Raw genomic sequence first — 14,425 nt, 5'->3', positions numbered from 1 at the left:
TCCCAATACCTTACCACTGCTACACCTTGCTATCAGCAAATCAAATCAAATTTATTTATATAGCCCTTCGTACATCAGCTGATATCTCAAAGTGCTGTACAGAAAGCAGAGCCTTGTCTGGCAGTGAAACAGTTCATTCTGCCTCATTTACTGCCTTTTAAAAACCATAACTAATATGTCTGACTTGCTAAAACAGATGTGGTATCTACTGACAATTGAGATGTACAAACTATGGCATCAAGTGGATAAGAAGCAATCCGTAACCAGCAAGTCAAAACAGGAGGCGAATTTAAGGGGAAATTTACCAAATGATTAGGGTGAGGCACACAGGCTACTAGCGGGTTACTACACAACATGCACTTAGTATTACTTTCTTAGCTACAGTATAGATCTCCTTGGCATACAACATCATTTATGCAGCAGCATACAATACATTTTTGGACTCACCTTGTTGTGCTGTGCTCACTTGAACATGGTGGTGCGGCCGTCCTTCGTGGGCAAATTTTGTCATCAAAATCTGACTCTCTGGATTTATGGTGCTTTCAAGACAACTGGGAACGCAGAAAAAAAACAGGGTTGAATCATGATGACGTCAGTGATCTTCAGGTCGTAGCTCTAGAAAGAGGCCCGAGTTCCCGACCTACAATTCCAAGTTTGATGACCTTACATAACGTATTTCCCCAGTCTTGAACTCACTGAAGTCAGATTTCCCAGTTAACAGGTGTTTTGAGCGCGGCAGAAATCATGCTGGATTGACAGCATGTTGAATGTTAATCCTTTTAAGCTTGGAAAAGAGACCCTTAAACCCAGACTTGGGACCACACAGCCTCCCCACTGAATAGCAGGCTACTGGTTGCTTTGCACTGCTTGCAGTTAGCCACTGATTCATTCTAAACCACTCATTGTTGAATTTGCGATTTCCAACTTGTGTAATGTTTATTTCCAATGAGCACCAATACATCTATAATTTCTCTTGATATGACAAGGATTAAAAAGGATTTGCCAGTAGATTGTCAACTTGATTCATGATGACTGCTATCTAAGATTTTGAAAGTATGATGTTGACCTGTCCAATTAAAGCTACTGTAGATATAACGTGATTTGACACCATTTTGTCTGTGGCCAATGATCTTGAGCCTTCTTGGATGGGCACTTCTAATGTAACTATGGCAGCACCCAAGGGGCTTAAATTTTCGAGCTCTCCTTGTAGATTTTGCGGTAACGTAGTGTCCCCATGAGTGACAGAACCCTGAGCCAATCACAGCGCAACTAGAGAACATTACCAACCCCTACGCTCTGTATTTTCCACTGGCTGCCCCACCTTCACAGCACTGAGCTAGACTGAAACATCTGCGTTTTGGAGCTGCCTTACTCAAGAAAGCAAAAAGAGACCAAGTTTGTAGACGGCTTTATTAACTCAATGATTAGATTTACCATTTATTGTTTTACATTGTTTACAAACTGATGTGACACGTATCAATGACAAAACAACATGCAAAACAGGCAATCCCCCCTAAAAATGTGGGGCTCAAAACAGGTGGGGCTCAAAACAGGTGGGGCTCAAAACAGGTGGGGCTCAAAACAGGTGGGGCTCTGCCACACCTACCCTGAATGGCAGGTCGCCACTGTTCACTATTACTAACGTAATCAGACTAAGAAGCCTTCAAGGCCCCAAGATAATATATAAAATACATTGAAATTATAATAGTGTAATATCTCCCATAACCATCTTTACACGAGTCCTCCTCTACTTAAAAAACACATTACTCATCCCACTCCTTCCAGGGCAACAATCATTTTGAAAATAAGAAATAAAAAATGTTCTCAAAGAGCATCTTGCAAAGTGAATTCACAATCCATGTGTTCACATAGAATACCAATGTATGAATCATAATCCCCATTACATCCAGCGGTCAAACAAAAGTGGTTCCAAACGGTATCTAAATGGTGGAAAACCGATTGGAACCATTTATCTGGTTGACCTCTAGATTATATAGGTATTATGACACCACCGTGGGGCTCTATTAAGTATGTAAGTAGGATCCATGAGTAAAAAATAAATAAATAAAACATTTGGTTCAGAACCCCAAAAATCTCAATTTTCCTAGTGTTTCATCCAAAGTGGTTCATCCATCTGTCCATTGCCTCCTCTTCAACTCACACTTTGTACTTCACCTTTGCTTTCTCGTTCAGTATACAGATGTGCTGCACAGAGCAAAAACACATGGTAACAAGTGTGTGCGCACGCGCGTGTGAAAGAATACACCAACGACAGACTTGATTTAACAGATCTTATATTTAGGTCCTTCCCTAACACTCAACAAACTGAATCTTGGATAGAGAATATGACCAAATATCAGGATCATGTCTAACCCAGACAACTTACACCGAGATCTCTGAAGTACTCGTTGTAGTCCAGGGCATATCCCACCAGGAACCAATCAGGCACCTCAAACCCCATGTCTGGGAAATACAGAGACGGAAACAAAAGACAGAAATCACTCTACAAATACATGCAAAAAAGCTATGTGCAACACGTATTAACATATTGATATGAGTCTCCAGTTCCTGGCATGCTGAATATCAAGAAATCCGTGTCATGACTTTATGGGATGTGTTTTAGTGTACATTTCTCCTTTACAGCTATATGCATTAGTATTACATAACAACATACATAAAGTATGTTGCTCTTTTCTCTCTCTGGACTCCTGTTGTCTGTGACTGGGGTTGACCCTTTAGCTGCCAGGGACATAGAGCAAGTCTAAGGTAAACAGCTTTTCCTGCAGCACCATCTTTAAAAAGCTTAGCCAAGTCCGACTTAAAAGCATTGCATAATCTCTAACCGTGTGTAGCATCCTAGTACTAGAGTACCATGTTCAATTACACATTTAAAGTAGATTTTCAGATAAGCATATTAATCTCATGTAGAAAATATAACTACATTATGTGTGGTCATCCTGCCTAAGGCGGAGGCTCTTTCTAGTACATCAGTGTGCACACACACACAACCCCCAACAACTGCACCGTGGACATCGATTAAGGCAGCCCCCTGCATCTCTCTGATTCAGAGGGCGTGGGTTAAATGCAGAAGACATTTTGGTTGAATGCATTCACTTGTACAACTGACTAGGTATCCCCTTTCCCCAACACACACACACAGCAAAACTCACAGTCTGGTCTGTATCCTGAACTCCTTGGTGTTCTCTTAACTAGAAGGCTGAAATGACAAAGCATACAACCAGAGATATTAATAAGACATCTAGGCAAACCATGCTCTTAATGGCATGGGATGTTCTCAATGACATGGTCTACACAGCAAAAAAATACAATCCACTCAATGGCCTCTCAATAATATACTGTACTACAGTGCACTCAAGAACATTACCATTTACAACCTAAACTAGAGTCAAATAGTCCCTTCGATAGCAGAGGGTTATCCCGTCCTGCCACACATCAGTTAACAGTGCATAGATGAACTCTTAAGCTGTTCCAGTCACATAACATCTCTAAATCAGTGCTTAAGGGGAAGAGAGAGCATTAGGGTAGACAGAGAGTGCCGTCATTCACAGTGCTGTCTGGATTGGAAAAGTGACTGACATTCTGAGCTGCAACACTTCTGTCTAAATCAGGGCAACACAGTACTTGTAGAGAATGTTCAGTAGGCATGATATGGGAGGAAAGAGAGTACTGTATACAATGGTTCTCACCTGACCACTTTGACCATCTTTGGATTGCATTCACTCAGCAGTGATAGCAGTGTCTCCATAGTCCTCCCAGTCTCCACAATGTCCTAAACCAATCAGCAGGACAGATACCGTTGGATAAGGGGTTTCAAGTCAAGGCGTGCAAATCAGTCCTACAACAATTCAAGGCGTGCAAAGCAGTCCTTCAACAATTCAAGGCGTGCAAAGCAGTCCTTCAACAATTCAAGGCGTGCAAATCAGTCCTACAACAATTCACGGCGTGCAAATCAGTCCTACAACAATTCACGGCGTGCAAAGCAGTCCTACAACAATTCAAGGCGTGCAAAGCAGTCCTACAACAATTCAAGGCGTGCAAAGCAGTCCTTCAACAATTCAAGGCGTGCAAAGCAGTCCTTCAACAATTCAAGGCGTGCAAATCAGTCCTACAACAATTCAAGGCGTGCAAAGCAGTCCTTCAACAATTCAAGGCGTGCAAATCAGTCCTTCAACAATTCACGGCGTGCAAAGCAGTCCTACAACAATTCAAGGCGTGCAAAGCAGTCCTACAACAATTCAAGGCAGTCCTTCAACAATTCAAGCAAAGCAGTCCTTCAACAATTCAAGGCGTGCAAAGCAGTCCTTCAACAATTCAAGGCGTGCAAAGCAGTCCTTCAACAATTCAAGGCGTGCAAAGCAGTCCTTCAACAATTCAAGGCGTGCAAAGCAGTCCTACAACAATTCAAGGCGTGCAAAGCAGTCCTACAACAATTCAAGGCGTGCAAATCAGTCCTACAACAATTCAAGGCGTGCAAAGCAGTCCTACAACAATTCACGGCGTGCAAAGCAGTCCTACAACAATTCAAGGCGTGCAAAGCAGTCCTACAACAATTCAAGGCGTGCAAAGCAGTCCTACAACAATTCACGGCGTGCAAATCAGTCCTACAACAATTCACGGCAAAGCAGTCCTACAACAATTCAAGGCAAATCAGTCCTACAACAATTCACGGCGTGCAAATCAGTCCTACAACAATTCACGGCGTGCAAATCAGTCCTACAACAATTCACGGCGTGCAAAGCAGTCCTTCAACAATTCAAGGCGTGCAAAGCAGTCCTTCAACAATTCAAGGCGTGCAAAGCAGTCCTTCAACAATTCAAGGCGTGCAAAGCAGTCCTTCAACAATTCAAGGCGTGCAAAGCAGTCCTACAACAATTCAAGGCGTGCAAAGCAGTCCTACAACAATTCAAGGCGTGCAAATCAGTCCTACAACAATTCAAGGCGTGCAAAGCAGTCCTACAACAATTCACGGCGTGCAAAGCAGTCCTACAACAATTCAAGGCGTGCAAAGCAGTCCTACAACAATTCAAGGCGTGCAAAGCAGTCCTACAACAATTCACGGCGTGCAAATCAGTCCTACAACAATTCACGGCGTGCAAATCAGTCCTACAACAATTCACGGCGTGCAAATCAGTCCTACAACAATTCACGGCGTGCAAATCAGTCCTACAACAATTCACGGCGTGCAAATCAGTCCTACAACAATTCACGGCGTGCAAATCAGTCCTACAACAATTCAAGGCGTGCAAAACAGTCCTACAACAATTCAAGGCGTGCAAAGCAGTCCTTCAACAATTCAAGGCGTGCAAATCAGTCCTACAACAATTCACGGCGTGCAAAGCAGTCCTACAACAATTCAAGGCGTGCAAAGCAGTCCTACAACAATTCAAGGCGTGCAAAGCAGTCCTACAACAATTCAAGGCGTGCAAAGCAGTCCTACAACAATTCAAGGCGTGCAAAGCAGTCCTACAACAATTCAAGGCGTGCAAATCAGTCCTTCAACAATTCAAGGCGTGCAAAGCAGTCCTTCAACAATTCAAGGCGTGCAAATCAGTCCTACAACAATTCAAGGCGTGCAAAGCAGTCCTTCAACAATTCAAGGCGTGCAAATCAGTCCTTCAACAATTCAAGGCGTGCAAAGCAGTCCTACAACAATTCAAGGCGTGCAAAGCAGTCCTACAACAATTCACGGCGTGCAAAGCAGTCCTACAACAATTCACGGCGTGCAAAGCAGTCCTACAACAATTCACGGCGTGCAAAGCAGTCCTACAACAATTCACGGCGTGCAAAGCAGTCCTTCAACAATTCAAGGCGTGCAAATCAGTCCTACAACAATTCACGGCGTGCAAAGCAGTCCTTCAACAATTCAAGGCGTGCAAAGCAGTCCTTCAACAATTCAAGGCGTGCAAATCAGTCCTACAACAATTCAAGGCGTGCAAAGCAGTCCTACAACAATTCACGGCGTGCAAAGCAGTCCTACAACAATTCACGGCGTGCAAAGCAGTCCTACAACAATTCACAGCGTGCAAAGCAGTCCTACAACAATTCACGGCGTGCAAAGCAGTCCTACAACAATTCACGGCGTGCAAAGCAGTCCTACAACAATTCACGGCGTGCAAAGCAGTCCTACAACAATTCAAGGCGTGCAAATCAGTCCTACAACAATTCAAGGCGTGCAAAGCAGTCCTACAACAATTCAAGGCGTGCAAAGCAGTCCTACAACAATTCAAGGCGTGCAAAGCAGTCCTACAACAATTCAAGGCGTGCAAAGCAGTCCTACAACAATTCAAGGCGTGCAAAGCAGTCCTACAACAATTCAAGGCGTGCAAAGCAGTCCTACAACAATTCAAGGCGTGCAAATCAGTCCTACAACAATTCAAGGCGTGCAAAGCAGTCCTACAACAATTCAAGGCAAGCAATAAAATATTCATGTGGACAGCCATAGCGATGGTACACCCAAGAGTGAATGTGATTTGTGCCCTGGTCATATTGCTACAGTTGATGTGAGAGGTAGCATGCTCCACATTTATTTACAGCAGTTTTAACATTTAGAGAGATCCAATATTCAGATGAAGTGCTAGAAAGACAGAGGGAAATTGTCCTTACCTCAACTATCAAAACATTCTGCAAAGGAAATGAGGAAACAATTCAATACACAAATATACTGTTGATGAATATGTACATAATCAGAACATTTGAATTATAAAAAAATAAAAATACATAGCCTGTAAAAGGGTTACAATTTCACTCCTAAGATGTAAGATATTTGATCAGTAGTTATGGCAAGCAATCAAATCTCACCTTCCCCGTTAGAGTAGAGAGCTCATCCCCTCCAATAACTTTGACACTGTTTGTAGACTGGTCATTCTGGGGACAATACACACCAGTAAAACTACACCTCACCCAGGATGAGGGTGATGGTCTAAATCTGTCACAAGGTGATTTCATGGTGATCTAAATATACCTCAGAACAGTGTTGGCAAATGGCAGTGTTATCTGCTCACGCATCAATAGCACATCCGAGTTGTGCTTTAGCCAACCTGTGTTGTGTGTGTTGGCATGAGAACATTTAACAAAGGAGTTGGCTAAACGCACAAACTGATCTAAGAACAGGCTAGACAACATCATTCTCCAGCAACAATACCCAGAATAAGCATGTAACCCAGCATTTACTGTACATAAAGATTGCCATCGAGTGTATTTAACTGATTTGGAAGCTATTGAAGGAGGAAGATAAATGTGGAATGGTTCACTCACGCAATAGCTCTTTAGTCTAATGAAATCCACAGTCAACGGGACAGACTTATCACAGTTCTGATTTAGGGCCTTGATATAGTCCAGCAGGTCAGAAAAGAATTTATAACCTCCTTTGAGAACACACAGTGCTACTATATGGTGTCCCCCCATGTCCCGGACTATATCACGAGCCAGGCGCTCAGTCCTAGAGAGAGACAGAGGGGACAGAGAGAAAAGGCATGGAGTTAGAGAAGGAGAGAGGAAGATACAATAGCACATGACCTGTAATTTCTGTGAAGGCTCATCAATCTTCAGTTGATTTGTGATCTAGTCAGTCAAAACAATAATGGTTTGTGGTTAGTCTGACCAGGTGGACACCTTTTTTCTTTCTTTGAAATTCAGTTTGTTAGTGTCCCAACTTGATTTACTAGTTGTCGTTTTTATTTTAGATAAACAATATAAAAATGAAATAAATGTTTAAGTTTTAGTGTTAGTGTTGGGGACGGAAAGTAGCCTCCTATGTGTGGGAGGCTAGGAGCCATTTATGTGTTGTAGGTTGTAATTCTGTTAGCTAGTGACAACAGAGAGGAAAAAGGCGAAGCGAGAGGGTCGACGCCAACCCTAAATCTGTCTGCGTGAAAATTAGCATTAACTAGTAGAAGTGGGGAAATGATGTATGGAGGTCAATGAGAGTGTCGAGTTTGGCCAACAAAAAAATGTATGAGTAATTTGCTACGTTATGCTTATTTGATGATCGAATAGAAGTTTCGTAATGGTTAGGTTTTTACCAATGCACTGATAAGGGGACACACGTGGCATTTCCGCAACTTTGAAAATTAGACTATTGGAGTTGTGCCTGTTGTTCACACGAGTATCTGCCCCCTCATCGGCTAGAATGATCCCACCTGATCTTTCCTCCTCCCGCCTGCATTCCATCTTTGTGGACCTGTATTGCCATTGTTAGAGCAGTCACTCGACTAGCTTGTCAATATAATAGATCATCTTTGGTGATATCTAGTAGTCTCGAAAATCCCAGACTCCGAGAAACAGCACTTGGTCTGGGGAAGATGTAGGATTCTCTTGGACATTTCAGAAAAAAAAATGTTCCCGGGGAGGTGCCTCAGACAAATCTCTCAACAAATAGGAGTTTCTGTAGCCTGTAGCCAGACATAACCTGGCTTGGAGGTAGATGATGCAAACTACCCACTTGCTAAATGCACTCATTAAAATAACCTCCGCATTCTCCATCTCGCTAGCTAGTTATTACTTTGTGTCCGGCGGGGTTGTTTATGCAACAAGCAGATAAGGTGGTGACGTCACCGGATGTGACGGGCTTCTCTGTTCCGACTCCTCCGCTCTATTCCAACTGACGCAGGTACTTGTACATACTTGTTTGATGGAGCATTGTGGAAGGCAACCCATCTGTCTAGCGAGACCAGATGGCTAGTGATGCACAAGCTAAAAAACTAGCTAGGCCTATTTGAAACGTCGCCATCTCCCGGCAGCATTTACCTGCCAAATTCAGAAGTTTCAAAACCCTATTAGAGGAAAGAAATCTTGAAAATCCCATTTGATTTTTGCCAAAAGATTAGAAGAGAAAAAACTAAAACTGAACACAATTTGTTTTTTTATTTTAGCTCCTTTTAGAGTCAAAGTTGTAGTATAGTTTTTCAAACAGATTGAAATAAAATTATTAGGCAGTTTACTAAATAGTTCTCATGATTAGCTTTTGTTTCATTTTTTTGTTTACTAGAATAACCTTGACGCAGCATTGTGCCCTGGGATTTGATGATGATGCTACAGTACAGTAGCCTACCCAGGTTCCAAGAGTGCCAGTCCAGTGGTGATGGTTTGACTTACCTGTCCATGATCAGTCCATGAGGGATGATGACCCTGTCTAAATCCTCCTCATAGTGTTTGGGGACACAGAAGAGGTCCAACTCATACCCCTTCTCATCATCTGGTATCTGACGGAGCAAAGCGATAAAACATTTAGGAAATCGTGACCTTGGGTTCTATCTGTGCAAAGCATAGTTCTGAGATATTGAGCATCAAAGTTCTCACATCCCAGATGCCGGAACTGGTTTGTAGTGAATTCTTCTTTCATAAAGGCCTCGCCTTAAAAGGTACCTAAATTGCAAAGTATCGAAATCCTGAGACATTTGTAAATCCATTTTTTTAGGGGGGGTGCAATCACAGATAGAACCTTATAGTTCTGAAATGTCAATCAGTGTTTAGTAATATGGTTCTGACACTTCTGGATTAGACATTCAGTAAAGAAAACTGTGGCTTTTTGAATAGATACAAATGTCAGAATAACTATTTGACCAAGATAGTCAGAACACATCAAATACATTAAAAAATATATTATGATCATCCCGACGAATTGCTATCAACACTGAACGATGTGGCAACATATACTTTAAGATTTCTGACATTGTTGTGGTTTGTTTGGGTGCCATTATTGCTGGCTCGACAAGTCTACAACACAGGTCAAATTCATGTTGCATGGCCCGGTCATTTTAAACCTTTCCATTCGTCCAAAGAGAAGTCTCCACCCACCTGAGGTACCCGGCCAAGAAAAACAAACTCCGCCATTCTTAGAGAGACATGGCAAAGACATTTTCTGATTGGTCCGACTTTTTGTTCAGGCTTGTAATTGGATTTCAGCTAGAACCTTAAACAGCCAATTTGAAATGGGTTTATGCAGAACTTCCTAGTTTTCAATTTGTTTCACTTAAAATAACATTTTTTTAAATCATAACAAATACATATTAAGAACCATTAAATATAAATTATTTGACACTGAAGCACATACGCACACACACGTCATCCTTGCAACATTTAAAATTGCTTTCAACCACCTGTTTCTGGGTGAGCGAGATAAGAGGGTGCGATCCGCTTTCAGGACTTCATACTAGGTCTGACAGGCTGCGTGACTTGTGAAATTGTGTCAATTGACAAGGTAGTTAACACATGTCAGATATGTATTCACACCGGTCCTGTCCCGCAATCCTGATGTTATGAAACCACACCGACACATAAATCAGAAACGTCCATTCTGCAGAATATCATTCTGTCGAGACAAAACGAGGAATCTGTCTGACTGACATTGCAAATAGAACATAGGGTACACTTTACCTGGTGATAGGTGGCCATGTTACCGCTCGTGCTGGTTCACGCCTCACTCGGGTGATATTTGAGGAGCCATGCCTGGATACATAGTGAAGAAAGAATGTTATTTAGTGTAATGGGTGGTGCGTCTGTCGTATGTGCCCTGTCAGCCGACTACCTACTTTACCGTGGGCGAGGACATGCGATGCTAGCCCTCCCCCGGGATTTTAAACCATCACGTCACAATCCATTTTACCATAGCCAGCCTTTTACCGTCCAATAATCTGATTTACCGGACGCAACCTGCGTTTAATGCACTGGCTGCTGCACATTGTAGAATAACGCCGTATTCATTGCTGGTACGAATTAGTCGAATTGGCTGAAAATAATTGTAGCCTAGTGCATTTTTTTTGTCATAAACCACCGTCCGTTATATCGTATGTTACAATATAAATGAACACATCCAAATCTATGCCTATAGCTGCACCATGAAGGATTATCATACATTTGGGAGGCTTGCTGTCAGTGACATGCTGCGCAATGATGATCTGTATACAGCTTCCATTACTATTTAGTTCATTGTCTGAAAGCTTGTCCTCAATTAACCCAGTATAGGTTCTATCAATAGTTCATCTAAAATTAATCCTAATGGGAAAATCAACTTCAAACCATTCTTTTCACTTGGTATAGCCTGTGTTTTGTTAGATTCATAATAGGCAGTCCATCACCAGCCTTGAATGTATGGCCGTGTTAGAATCAAAACCATAATGTATATGGGTAAACTTTGACTGACAAATAATAGTTATTTATGATGCAAGGTTGCCTTGCCTGCACTGTCAGCTGCAATGTAAAACAAGCCCTATGTCTTCCACACAAATGCCTGGCAAGGCTGCAGGGGAGACAGCTTATCATCACAATTCTCCTCCCTGTGTTTCTATGACATTACATATTATACAGTACAAAACACATCCAAGGGACAAAAAATACATTTGCCAATTGGAAACATAAAATTATTTAATAGGACCCCACTTTAATGAGCGATACAGAAATGTAATGTTCCTTTTCACCATATGAAAGATAAGAGCTCCCAGGCAATTGTGTGTTTCTGTATGTATGTACATACGAGACACACCATCAGGGTCGCATTCAGGAGGGGGGAATTTACTGAACGTTACCGATAGAAATAACAGAATAGAGAGGATGTGATTGCTCACATCAGAGGCATGTCGGTTCTACAATATGCATTTCTATCTGAGCGTTCCTTAACGTTGTGCCCTACTGAACGCAGCCCAGACAGTGCAGAACAATCATTCTCATTGTAGAGAACATCCAATACACATAACCATCCTCTCACCCTCAGCACTATAGTTATTATGCCAGTTATGACAAAGTCTCAAATGACACCATACAGAGCACTACTTTTAGCTAGACCTTATACACAGATATGTAGCTCATGGCCAAAAGTAGTGCACTATCCAGGGGAAAAGGGTGGTTTATAAGACACACAAAAATAGTGTGCACTTATTTTTTCTTCTTCTCATCTTTCTTGGATGAGGAGTCACCCTTCTCCTTCTCTTTCTCGTCCTTCTTCTCCTTGTCCTCTTTCTTCTCCTTCTTGCCCTCTTCTTTCTCCTGTCCCTCCTTCCGCTCTGCGTCACGGTTGGAGATCTTGTTGTTGATGAGGTTGTGGAGAGCCACCACTGAGCGGATAAGGGAAGCCAGGTAAACCACCAGCATCTGGTCATTGGTCTTTAGGTAGAAGGCCTTAGTGAACTCCTGCAGGGAGAAGTGGCAGGATTATGGCATTGTGAATTATGATTAACCAGGGGATTTGATCAGCACAACATGGAATCTGGTGGAAAATGCCAGGCTACTTGTTCAATGTACTGAAGTAGTAGGTCCTACAAACCTGAATGTATTTTAATTGAGAATGAAAATGTATCAATGTGCCCTCTTTCCCCAGAAAATAAGAATGAATGGTAATCGATTACCATGCCTGCCCCTATCCCCCTTGCTCCCACACACACTCCAGCCTACCCCCACACCCCATCATACCAGTAGGTTGACGTCGGGAAGCAGGTTGAAGACGTCCTGTAAATGGTAAACGATTTGGTGGTTGATGGGAAGCTTGTCTGCAGCCACTCTCTCCAGGTAAGACCTGATGTCCAGCAGCTTGGAGTTGAGTCCCTTCAGGCCATGTACCTGGTTGGTGATCCGCTGAGACAGAGTACCCACTGTTGTGTCCTTGATGTCTCTGTGGACACGAGAATATATCAAAGGAGAATAGAAAAGGGTGTCGAATTCAGTGTGGTGTTAAACTGGAAGTCAGAAGACTCCCTGAAATGCTTTATTGTACGTGTGAGTAAAAGAGAAAGACAGATGGGTATGTGGAATGTGTGTGTGTGTGGTCCAGTTAAAAGATCATGCGTACCTGAGCAAGTGCTCCACGCCCACCTCCTCTGCTTCCTCTGCTCCGATCTCACTGGTCACATGTTCAAACGTCTTGGAGGTCGGAGTGCCGTCCTGGAAAAGTAAAGTAACAAGAACTTGTGTGATCACTTGTATAACTAGTCCAAAAATCAGCCCAGTGACCTCGGGGTTGGCTGGTCCAGGGTTTGACTGATTTGGGCATTTTGGCACATACAAGTCTATGCTCCACTTACATCATGTATTTCCTCCACAGAAAAGTAGGCTTCTGTTGGCAGGCCCAGGTCCTTAGGCTTTACATCAATTATCACTAATACCTGAGAGGGAGAAAGTCCCATACAAAACAGTCATTGTTAAATTCGCGGCTGCATTATCAATACAATTTAATAATTTCAACAGGAGATGGAACATATGTCTTAATGGTATTTATTCATGTGGAATATTTACAGGGTTGAAATCACTTACGGAATTGGTGCAGTATTGCTTGATGAGTTCATTGATGGCAATGTCATTCTTATGTAGTTTAGGACCTGTGTGATACCAACCCACTATCCTCTCTCTGGCTGGAAAGAAGAGAAGGGAAAGGTTTGAGAATCTTATAGGATGCCAGTAGAAGTCGATGAGACTGAATTTACATAGTTAAAAATGTACCAATGTATAGTGTGTTCTCACCATTGACTTTCTTGAACATGCTGTACATATTCTCCAAGTAATCATGATCCAGGAACCACACTGAATCATCCTTGTCATCCTCATCAAATGGCACTGGAGAAAATCCAATCAATATTGCCTCCAACTACAGACTTGTGTAGCTAAATATTTTGTCATCATAATTACACTGCCGTCACAAATTTTTTAAACTAGCCACATGACATAACAGGTTATTTTGGTAACGTTACAAGATTAAAGGAGAAGAACTCACCTGCAAAGCTGTTGGACACATCAAGGACTTTCTTATGCCAAGAGCCGAGGAGAACACCCACTACTCGCTTCTGGTTTCCTACTTTCCCTATTCTGTAAAAACAACATAACATTTACACAATCAATACCATAGGATGTCTTGGAGGAAATCAAACATTTCCTCTAAGACTAAAGTCAAAATAACTACTTTTACCCCGGCACTAGCTAAGTTACCTACCCTGATACATAGTGACGTTGTGCTCTACGAAACTAACTGAATGTTTTTTTCAATTATTCCATCATTTAGAAATCAGTTGTTACTTGCTAATACTAACAGGTAGTGAGTGGCCTGTAAATACAATTGACTAGCCAAAATTAACTAGTTAGCTATGCTACTGTCATGGCTAACAAATACACAGCTTCGTATGAGTTTCTGACTCAGCAGGGTTAGCTGGCCAGCTAGCCTAGCTAGGCCTGGCTGCAACATCATCTAGTACAAAAAGTGGCAAGTTAGTAAAGAGGTAACGAATTGATAGGATTGGAAACATTTGGAAACATATAATTAAATGACATACCTATTAAAATGATCCACCACGCTGAGCAACACCAGTGGATGGACAACCACATTTTCTACCGCTAAGTCCGGCATTTTTTTGTGAAGTGTTTGAGGATGCAACCAAATTCTGTGATGCTAGCTGTCTAGCTAGGTAGCTACTTCCTGTCGAATGCC

At 42.2% G+C, this 14,425-nt stretch overlaps 2 protein-coding genes across 3 annotated transcripts; both read right to left on the bottom strand.

The window, feature by feature from the left end:
- Positions 1 to 1,391: 1,391 nt before the first annotated feature.
- On the bottom strand, positions 1,392 to 11,227 carry LOC118376234 (hypoxanthine-guanine phosphoribosyltransferase-like). Of its 2 annotated transcripts, none has more exons than XM_035762928.2 (10): positions 10,551 to 11,227; positions 10,396 to 10,467; positions 9,115 to 9,221; positions 7,276 to 7,459; positions 6,820 to 6,885; positions 6,625 to 6,642; positions 3,708 to 3,790; positions 3,171 to 3,217; positions 2,387 to 2,463; positions 1,392 to 2,205 (listed from the first exon to the last, which is right to left on the bottom strand). In XM_035762928.2, the coding sequence occupies exons 2-10, from the start codon at positions 10,411 to 10,413 to the stop codon at positions 2,158 to 2,160; spliced, it is 648 nt and encodes a 215-aa protein (XP_035618821.1). In that variant the 5' UTR covers positions 10,414 to 10,467; positions 10,551 to 11,227; the 3' UTR covers positions 1,392 to 2,157. The 2 variants fall into 2 exon arrangements, with proteins under 2 accessions (XP_035618821.1, XP_035618820.1); XM_035762927.2 differs by having other exon boundaries at positions 10,556 to 11,227.
- Positions 11,228 to 11,364: 137 nt separating this feature from the next.
- LOC118376233 (26S proteasome non-ATPase regulatory subunit 7-like) lies at positions 11,365 to 14,416 on the bottom strand. The gene is made up of 8 exons (XM_035762924.2): positions 14,271 to 14,416; positions 13,718 to 13,809; positions 13,468 to 13,560; positions 13,261 to 13,358; positions 13,032 to 13,112; positions 12,800 to 12,891; positions 12,424 to 12,622; positions 11,365 to 12,144 (listed from the first exon to the last, which is right to left on the bottom strand). The coding sequence occupies exons 1-8, from the start codon at positions 14,342 to 14,344 to the stop codon at positions 11,890 to 11,892; spliced, it is 984 nt and encodes a 327-aa protein (XP_035618817.1). The 5' UTR covers positions 14,345 to 14,416; the 3' UTR covers positions 11,365 to 11,889.
- Between the last annotated feature and the right edge of the window lie 9 nt (positions 14,417 to 14,425).

Source organism: Oncorhynchus keta, chromosome 22 (assembly GCF_023373465.1).
Source record: "Oncorhynchus keta strain PuntledgeMale-10-30-2019 chromosome 22, Oket_V2, whole genome shotgun sequence".
NCBI classification, from domain to species: domain Eukaryota; kingdom Metazoa; phylum Chordata; class Actinopteri; order Salmoniformes; family Salmonidae; genus Oncorhynchus; species Oncorhynchus keta.
This window is presented reverse-complemented; position numbering and strand designations above follow the sequence as displayed.